The 10084-nt window shown below is 49.0% G+C and overlaps 1 protein-coding gene across 1 annotated transcript in view; it reads left to right on the top strand.

The window, feature by feature from the left end:
- Elf4 (E74 like ETS transcription factor 4) overlaps positions 1-9668 on the top strand; it is a 43108-nt gene extending 33440 nt beyond the window's left edge. Inside the window, exons 5-9 of the mRNA XM_051178976.1 lie at positions 1405-1596; positions 2388-2471; positions 2557-2749; positions 3857-4237; positions 5137-9668. Coding sequence (XP_051034933.1) covers positions 1405-1596; positions 2388-2471; positions 2557-2749; positions 3857-4237; positions 5137-5941 — 1655 coding nt within the window. The 3' untranslated portion in view covers positions 5942-9668. The remainder of the gene's footprint in view (positions 1-1404; positions 1597-2387; positions 2472-2556; positions 2750-3856; positions 4238-5136) is intronic.
- Positions 9669-10084: the final 416 nt, after the last annotated feature.

A 10084-nucleotide genomic window follows, 5' to 3' on the forward strand; every position in this document is an offset into this window, starting at 1 on the left:
CTCAGAGATCTGCCTGTCCCTGTCTCCCCAGTGCTGGGGTTAAAAATGTGCGCCACCACTGCCCGGCTAAATTTTAAATTATATTTTCTGTGTGTTGTCGGGGGAGGTGATAAGAGTGCTGAGGTCAGATATCGTGGTTAAATAAGGATCAGGAGAAACAAATAGGCCGAATAGATGCTTATTCAGGGAGAAATAACTCACAACCTAGACAGATGAACACCAGCAGGTTCTTTGTCCCAAGGATGACTCCGGATGCTCTTCTGTCCCTGTGCTAAGCCAGAGAGCTCCTGGGGCACCCTCCTCAGATCTAGTTCCCCCAGGTAACATCCGCCCCTGTGTCCACCCACAATGGGCGTAGCCAGTGCCACAGGTGCAGAGAAAGTGAATATCTCACTGTAGTCAGAGGACAACTTTTGGGAGTTGATTCTTTCCTTCCATCGCTTGATTCCTGGGGATGGAACTCAGGTCATAAGACTTGGCAGCAAGTGCCTTACCCGTAGAACCATCTCACAGCCCCTGTTGCCTGTCTATGAAGGCCATAGTCTGAGAGGGCACAGATGCCTGTTGATCCTCGATGGCCCCTATGTCTTTAGAAGATCCCCCCTTCCAAGGCAGCACCTGTCAGTTCCTCTCCAGAAGGTATTCTAATGCATCAAAAGAGCCCCCCACACACACACACAATTGCCCTTGCCCAAGGAAGTACTATGACATAATTGAGGACAAAAAAAAATCTTTGAGGGAGGCTGGAGAGATGGCACAGCGTTTAAGAGCACTGGCTGCTCTCCCAGAGGTCCTGAGTTCAATTCCCAGCAACCACATGATGGCTCACAAGCATCTGTAATGAGATTGGGTGCCCTCTTCTGGCATACAGGTGTTCATGCAGACAGAACATTGTATACATAAAAAATAAATCTTTAGAAAAAATAAATCTTTAGAAAATATCTCTGAGGCTAAAAGAAATTTCTTGCCTTGCCTCTCACTAATATTCATCCCGGACTCAACAAATATTGACTGAGTGCCAGCCTGTACCACCATGTGACCATGGCACATCTCTTGCCGTTTCTCAGTTTCCTTATCAGGAAAGTGGAGGAATGAGGCTTAGTGATTTCCGAAGTCCTTTGAGTTGTCAGATGAGTGGGTGACTAAATCATTCAAGTCCTTTATCTGAATGTAGCCCGGACCTTCCCCACTACGGGCAGTGAGTGATAAATGTAGCCGTTGTGATTGGGGCCAATCAGTTTCTACAGTCTTCAGATGTTTCCCCCTTCACAGGGCGAGACCCCTGAGGCAGCTTTGGGCGTGTCCTATGTCTGGGGCTGACCATTCTACACAGGAGCCCCTAGAGATAAGAGGGAGGCTATGTCTGCCCTTGGCTCTGCCCACCACTGCTCTTTCTTTTTGCAGTCAGCACACCTGAAATACTTCCAGATGCAGACTCTGTGCAGGCCATCAATCTGCCCAACTTCCTGTTTTCTGCTGCTGAACCTGAAGCCCCGAAGAAGACAAGTGATACTGGCGACCAGAAGGAGCAGCCTGTGGAGGGGAGGGTCTCCAGAGACCAGAGTCCTAAGAAGATGGGGAAGCCAAGGAAGAGAAGTAAGACTGTGCGAGAGACTGTCCACATCTTGGGTGGGGGAAGCCTGGGGGGAGGGGGATTGGAGGGGGAATGGGAGGCCCAAGGACTGAGTAGCTTGAGGCTATCGATTTGGTCCAGCATGGGTAAACTAAAGTTCTGTAAGTCTTGCCTTCATGAGGCATCCGTCCCAAAGCTGGCCTTTGTCATGGTGCTCCTATGTGCCCAGCATGTTCATAAACTCCTCTGGCAATGCCACTAGCCTCAGTTGGTTGGATCCTAGGTTGGGTGTTGGAACACCAGACCTAGTCTCCTGGCTAGTTCCTGGACTTTGGGGGCCTTCACCTATAAACATGAGTCATGCTGTATGCTTATCTAGCTTCTATTGCACTTATGAAACAGGCCATCTGTGCAAGGACTTTGGGCTTTCCCAAGCCCCTGTGTTATTGATTTACTTAGGAGATGGCTGCTTGATACTGTGCCAGTATACCTGCTCATATCTCTGGACTACACTCATCTGCACCACAAAAACACCTTTAGGCTGTCTCCCATTCCAAAAGCTAGGGCAGTAACGCCTGGCCTAGCTGTTTTTCTAAAGGGAGCTCTTTTGCAAACCTTGCATCTCCTGACATGGTAGCCTTGATGTGGAGTTAGTTTCGTTTACAGAGTGAAATGGATGGTGCAGTGGCCATGGAGAGGGACTGAGCCTCCTGCCTTAGTGAACTGGCTTGCCTGTGGCGGTTGGTCCCGTCATATCCAGCTTGCCCAGCTAACTTTGGCCTCAGCTTTCTGCTTACTCACTTTCTCCTCACAGGCCGAAAGACAAAGAACAACCGAAGTACCTCACCTGTCACTGACCCCAGCATCCCCATACGGAAGAAATCCAAGGATGGCAAAGGTATAGTTGGGACTCAGGTGAGGTGAGCAGGGTGCCCCCTAATTTCAGAAGCCTGAGCTGCCCCTCACTGCCTACCATTCTGCAGGCAGCACCATTTATCTGTGGGAGTTCCTACTGGCTCTTCTGCAAGACAGAAACACCTGCCCTAAGTACATCAAGTGGACACAGCGAGAAAAGGGAATCTTCAAGTTGGTGGATTCCAAGGCTGTGTCCAAACTGTGGGGCAAGCAGAAAAACAAGCCTGACATGAACTATGAGACCATGGGGCGTGCTCTCAGGTAGGACTTGTGGGGACCTGGAATTCCTGCCCTGGGAGATTACCAAGATCTTCCTATGGGCAAGGCTTTCTCACTGGAAGGAAGGCCTGAGCGGTCCCCTCTAAGATGAGGGTCTAACACTCCTTTTTTCCTCCTCAAGACTCCTCTTGCATGTCTCTATTGAAAAAGTACTTTAGCTCCACACATTCCCAATCTTCTCACATTGCAGAAGCCACAGATGGCCTTGGGTTGTCCCAGATGGCTTCTCAGGCCAGGGAATTGTTTTATCTCTATCAACCATCCCTTCATTCATTGCCACTCTTCACTCACTCCCTCACTCAATCTCTCATTCACTCACTCACTCTCTCCTCACTCACTCACTCACTCTCTCTCTCTCTCACTCATTCTCTCTCACACTCACTCTCTCACTCACTCACTCTCTCTCACACTCTCTCACTCATTCTCTCTCTCACACTCTCTCACTCTCTCTCTCACTCACTCACTCTCTCCTCACTCACTCTCTCTCACTCACTCACTCATTCACTCACTCACTCTCTTCTCACTCACTCACTCACTCTCTCTCACTCACTCACTCATTCACTCACTCTCTCTCACACTCTCTCACTCTCTCACTCACTCACTCAATCTCTCACTCACTCACTCACTCTCTCTCTCACTCACTCATTCACTCACTCACTCTCTACTCACTCACTCACTCTCTCTCTCTCACTCATTCTCTCACTCTCTCCTCACTCACTCACTCTCTCTCTCTCTCACTCATTCTCTCTCACCCACTCACTCACTCACTCTCTGTCTCTCTCTCACTCACTCACTCCTCACTCTCTCACTGTCTTTAACCCCAAAGTAGTGTGGGCTAGGCATTGAAGACCCTTTTTTGTACATCCGTTAGACTGTAAAAAATAAACTTTTAAAAATGTCATACAAAGTTCTTTGTGTCCAAGACTTGTCCATCCCTCCCTACCTCATCCCACTCCTGGACTGCTCCTCCCCATCCTGCCTGAATCCCATGCTCGCCCTGCCCTAGAGACTAGCGTGTTTGACAGATGGAGAGACAGCCTCCTTACTCAACCTCTGGTGAACTCACCAATCCCATTTTTGTACTTCCAGATATTACTACCAAAGAGGAATTCTGGCCAAGGTTGAAGGGCAGAGGCTGGTGTACCAGTTTAAGGAGATGCCCAAGGATTTGGTGGTGATTGAAGATGAGGAGGAGAGCACTGAGACACCGGAAGCACCACCTCCCCAGGCGTCTACTTCCTCCACGCCCTCCACCGGCACCATCCGGAGAGCCAGCTCCAGGGTCTTAAGCAGAGGTTCCTCCCAAGACAAGGATAACCCTTCCTGGGAGAAGCCAAAGGTTCAACACACTGGTCTCCAGCCATCTGCAAGCCTGGAGTTAGGACTGTCTGTGGATGAGGAGGTCCCCACTACCTCCGCCATGCTTGTCTCTCCACTACAGAGCCAGGCCAAGCTCACCAAAACTGTGAGGTAAGGGCACCAACGTTGAGTGGAGGTCAGTTGTCACCTTCCCGGGAAGCTCTGCTGTGCTCCCACTTTTGTTGGAGCTTTCACAGAACTCCCTACGAAGCAAGCAGGGCACCTATTGGTCAAGAGAGGAATGATGGGGCTGGAGAGACAGCTCAGTGGTTAAGGGTGGGAACTGCTCTGGCACAGGACCCAGGTTTGGTTCCCAGCGCATCAATTGGGTAGTTCACAAATCTTGAGAGGGAGGGGGAGAAAGAGACAGACAGAGATGTGACTCGCCTGAGATCACATACTAGAGTAATCTGAAGCCAGCACTTCACTTGGGGGGAGGGGCTTCTGCTACAACATATGACTGTTCTAGAGTGTGTCCTCAGGAGCCACCTGGGGCTTCTACATCTGGACTCATGCCAGTAAGTCTTTTTCACTTGACAACAGTGAACACATGTTGCTGCAGACAATACTGCTTTCCATGCCTCTTGGGAAGCACTCATTCTCTTTGATGCTAAGTTCTCTGAAAAGACAAGATTTTGGTCATGTCATGGGGACACTCTTCAGAGGAGGGGACACAGTCAAGTAGAATGTCAAGGAACATGAGCTCTATGTAGGTGTCAGCTTCCATGCAAAGTCCCTGCTCCGGGTGTTAACTAGCTCTGTGGCTGTGGAGTGTGTGCCTCAGTTTCCTCAAACTGTACAATTAGATGATGCTTATTGAGTTCATGGGTGGTTTTGAAGTTTGAACAATGTCCATCTTGCAGTATAATCTTGGACCTATAGAAATTGATGAATATTAGCTGGAGTCCTAAAGGCACAGCATATGTGTAACTTTATTCCTCTTGTGCCTCATTGCTAGCCAATTGGGATGTTTCCTGCCTTAACCAGTTCTGTGTTCTGTTTCTTCTTAGTACTTCTTCGGTGCCCAGTAACATCCACCTAGGAGTCGCGCCTGTGGGGCCGGGCTCCACAGTCACCCTGCAGACCATCCCGCTGACTACGGTGCTGACCAATGGGCCTCCTGCCAGTACTACTGCTCCCACTCAGCTTGTTCTCCAGAGTGTTCCACAGGTGTCAACATTCAAGGACACCTTCACTTTGCAGGCCTCCTTCCCCATAAACACCAGTTTCCAAGAGAATCAGGTGGCAACCCAAGGGGCTCCGTTGATCCTCAGTGGCCTCCCTCAGCTTTTGGCTGGGGCTAACCATCCGAGCAACTCAGTGCCACCCCAGGTCATAGGTGCTGGCTCAGCAGGGCCTAGCTCTCAGCCCCCTGGGACTGTCATTGCTGCCTTTATCAGGACTTCCGGTGGCACATCAGTGCCAGGGGTGAAGGAAGGGTCCCTGAGGTCCCCCTCATATGTGCAGGGTGTGGTGACTGGGCCCCCGGTGGAGGGGCTGTTGGTTCCTGAAGAGACCCTGAGAGAGCTCCTGAGAGATCAGGCTCATCTTCAGCCACTTCAGAGTCAGGTGCTTTCAAGGGGTTCCCATAACCTGAGCCTTGTGGGGAGTCAGACTTTCTCTCCCCCTAGCCGCCCCACTGTTGGGCTAACCCCAGTGGCTGAACTTGAGCTCTCCTCAGGCTCAGGGTCTCTGCTTGTAGCTGAGCCTAGTGTGAGCACATCTGGGAGCCTGCTGACCACATCTCCAACCCCAGCCCCTTTCTCCCCTTTCAATCCTACTTCACTCATTAAGATGGAGCCTCATGACATATAAACAAAGGGATCCAAAGTATGGCCTAGCAGGCAGAATTGTGACCCATTCTCATGTGCACTTAAGTAGAATACCTGCCCTTACATCTAGTGGCGTGTGAAACATTTGATACCAAGCCTTCCAGACCTTGTTCTAACATCACCACGATCAAACTATGCCCAGCTCAAGCATTCCTGGCATCAGACCATGGCCTTCAAGAGCACTCGGGAGTAGATATGCTCTTAGAAGGATAATGGGTTAACTTAGTGATGGGGGTAAAGCCCCCAAGCTGGGAAATAGCTTGTGGCCAGAGCTGATCAGAGGCCACATGAGAAGTGAAGCCTGGTCATACTTTGTTATCTATATTCCCTACATAGGGAACTTACCATCCAATATGTGAATATCTTCGTATGTATTTGTGTGCACTTGTGGGTCTGTGTTTCCGTTTCTTTGAGGAGGATGGGATGTAGATGTCAGGTCTTTTTTTCAAGAGTGTGTGTGTGTATGTGTGTGTGTATGTGTGTGTCCATCCATTCCTAGGTCAGCCACAGATATGAGGCAGTTTTAAGAGAAAGTGCTCTCGTTCACTCGCTCGCTCACTCTCTTGCTCGCTCGCTCTCACTTGCTCGCTCAATCCTCTCTCTCCTAGCCACAATGCCATTCTGAGACTAGAACGTTGGATGCCCCCAGTCACAGAGATGGAACAGGTCTAGGTAGGAGAGCTTCAGTGGGTGCATATGCTGAGGACATTGCTAAGGGACAAGAGGCCACAAATATTAACAGCATAGCGAGAGGGAAAAGGAGCATACCTAGCCTTGGGAGCAATTGCTTGCCATTAGGCTGGAACCTGGAGTACTTTGCTGAAGGTTGTTAACCCTAATTATAAAGTCCCTAGCCAGGCCTGAATGGATTGAATGTTCGTGGCCAGGGCGTTTGGCTGTTTGTAAGATCGTCCTTATGTTTAACTATATATAGCCTTTATCGGCACAGTGCTCTTCATTGCCTATCTCAGCTTCCCTCTTCATTCTGTTCGCCCTGAGATGTTCCACCTGGCATGAGGTGCTGGCTTAGTGAGGTAGCAGCCCAGCTCCAGCCACACACTCTATCCCACCGGTCCCTCTCACAGTGGCTCGGAAAGACTTCAGGGCCGTTGCTTTTTATTTCTAGCTATCACACCTAAACCAATTCCTTCTTCACCAAGAAGACGGGAGCTGGCACATGAGTTCCCATGAGTCGACTCTTTGCTTCTCTTCTGTTTCTGCAAAGGGTTCTCCTAATGTCTCTTAAAGTCAGCCTCTCAGCCGAGGGCCTTCATCTCCCTTCCTTGAATCTGCTTGCCTCTCTTAGCAGGTTTAGGGGCAATATTTAGAGATGTTGGGCGCAGAAGCAACTCTAGCCTCTGGTGAATTTGGTTAATGTGAACCAGTGGTCCAGGACCCTTGCAATGTCCTCTGTGCCAAAGCACCTATTTGACCTAACTACCTCCCTGACTGCTCATCATTCTCCCCTACTGTTCTATCTCCTTCCCTGGGGGAAGGAACCATCTGTGGTTATGCAGGTGCATTTGCTACATTCCTGGCAGTTGGCACTGAAATGTCTGTGCTAATAAAATCAGCTTTTGATGACAATCTCTTGATGGTTGGAAATAAGCATCTCGAGAAAAGGTCACCATTGTTGTTGCTGTTATTGTTGCTGTTGCTGTTGTATTGGGGTTTTAGTTTTTTTGAGACAGTATCTCATATAGTCCTTGTTGGCTTTGAACTTGCTATGTAGGCGAAGATAACCTTGAAATCCTTGTTCTTTCATCTCCACCTTGCCAGTGCTAGAACTGCAGGTGTGTACCACCATGCCCAGTTCATGTATTTCTGTGGATCGAAGCCACGATTTTGTGCAGGCTAGGCAAGCATGCTTATCAATTGTGCTACACCCTCAGCTCAAACAGTTTTGAAGAGCAAAAAGGCACAGGGTGAGTTGGGGTCATCCTGCAGCAACCTGGAATCTAGTATCTGTACACACTTCCAAACTCCAAGGAAACTGATTGCCTTAAGGCCATCAACACTTTTTAATAGTCCAATCATGTTTTCCATGCTTCTCAGCCCTTTTTAGCCCACGCTTGCCATGCCCTCCCACACTGTGTGGGCTCCGTATCATCTCTTTATATGTGGATGTTCTCCAAGGGTCCCACCGTTGTCATGGGCCAGTTATTTGAGATGAGTTATTCAATCCAGAATCCACTTCTCTATGTCCCTGACTCACAGCTCTAGTGAGCTACTTCCTGACCTTCTAGACTGGAAATCTCCAAGCTGTCCAGTGGCAACCTGCACTTGACCGTGTCCCTCTCCCTCATCTCTTGACATCTGGCCTATCTTCATTCCCAGAGCCTCCAGCCTGGTTCATGCTGCTCAGCTTTCTCCTTCCCAACACAAGTCAGCACCCTGTCCAATGTGATTTCTCAGCATTTCCCATCTCACAGGCCACTTACTCTGTCCTTCCTGTGCTAAAAGGCCTTCAGTGAGTCCTGGCCTGCAGGTAGGGCCAATATTTACAACACTCATCCTCCAGGCTTTTCTAGAGGCCTAGCATTAACCCTTTAGTTCCTGAATCATAACATGGCCCTGGGGTCCTGTAGGAATTGAGGAGCACTTGGAGAGCTGTGGTCAGTAATTCTAGAAAGATCTGAAGATTGGCATCAGCCCTACCAGGAAACAAAGCTCAAGTCGGTGGCCCTTCACTATTGGGTCTTATCTAACTGTTCCCAGCTCACTCTGAGGTACTACTCCTAAAGGGTTCCATGGCCTTTGGATTTGTTACTGTCATAAATTCCCACCTATGCTTTCTTTTCCTGAGTTCTGTTAAACCAAAATGTCCTCTCTCCTCACTAAGAACTAAAAATTGTGTCTCAAGTCGGAATTTGGTGGAAGCAGCCAGTTCTTAAGTCCAGTTTTTAAATTTGTAAGTGCCACTCGATGGGCAGGTGATTATAAACAGCCTGTGACATCTCTGTTGTAATCACAAACTGTTACGTAGACCTTCAATTTAGATCCGGACCTCCTTAACCTCTTGTGTGTGTTACCTCCTGAGGGATAGGCATCACTGTGACAGCCACCAAGCTGGGCACACTATGAAGCAGAAGAGCACCAATGACTAGATACTGATGGATCTAATGAGAGATGTGTACCAAACCTACCCGTCGGTGACTCCTTTCCCAGGTGCTTCACTGCCCTGGGCCTGCCATTCCTGGCTCAGTGCCCCCATGGTATACCCTATCCCCTGTCTTAACACCCAAGATTTGTAGTACTTTAAACATCTGATCCTAAAGATACCTCTGTGTCCTGGTTCTTTTCTATACAAAGTGGTAAACCAGCTAACCGGCTAACTAACCCTGGCTGACAATAGTTATGGAAGAGGCTAGAGGAGAACCTCAGGAGACAAATTTACTCCAACTAGAGTCAGGTGGCAACAATACCCCTGCTTTTGTGATGGCCCAATGGAGTCAGGAGTCAAGTGATGATCCGCACTTCTCAGCGGCTGATAGGTGGTTCCCTTCTCCTGGCCCTCACAGCACTTTGTATATACCTCTCATTGTAGCACATTGTATGAAGTTCTAAAATCGTGTCCATGTACGTTTCTCCTCCAATAGACTGTAAGCTCCTCAAGGACAGGGGCTGTGTGCTAGTCAGTGATGTATCCCCAGCACCTAGCCACAGTGCCTGACACAGAGTAGGTGCTCAATAAATGTTCATTGAAAGGATGAGTCCAGATTCCAGTTGTGCAACCTTCTGCCCTACATGGCAGCAGGAAGAAGACAAGTAGGCCAATCGGTACTCCGGAGCTATCACAGTATTTTTGTTGTTTTGATGTCATGGTGTGTGTGTGGGGGGGGGATGATCTCATGTAGCCCAAGCTGACTATGTGACCAAACATGACCTTTCCTGTTCTGAGATTACATTCATTGCCAAACTCTTTTTTTTTTTTCTTTTTCTTTTTTGGGAGCTTGCTGTATGCTGGACAAAACCTCTACCAACTGGTCTACATTCCTAGCCCCTACCACAGAGTTTTGACCCATCATATAACATTTCAGGCAGCTACTCCCTTTGCCCACGTGCTTATCTACCGTTGAGCTCACCAGCTCATGTTGCTTTCAACTCTGCTTTGCTGACAAGCAAC

Source organism: Phodopus roborovskii, unplaced genomic scaffold, assembly GCF_943737965.1.
Source record: "Phodopus roborovskii unplaced genomic scaffold, PHOROB, whole genome shotgun sequence".
NCBI classification, from domain to species: domain Eukaryota; kingdom Metazoa; phylum Chordata; class Mammalia; order Rodentia; family Cricetidae; genus Phodopus; species Phodopus roborovskii.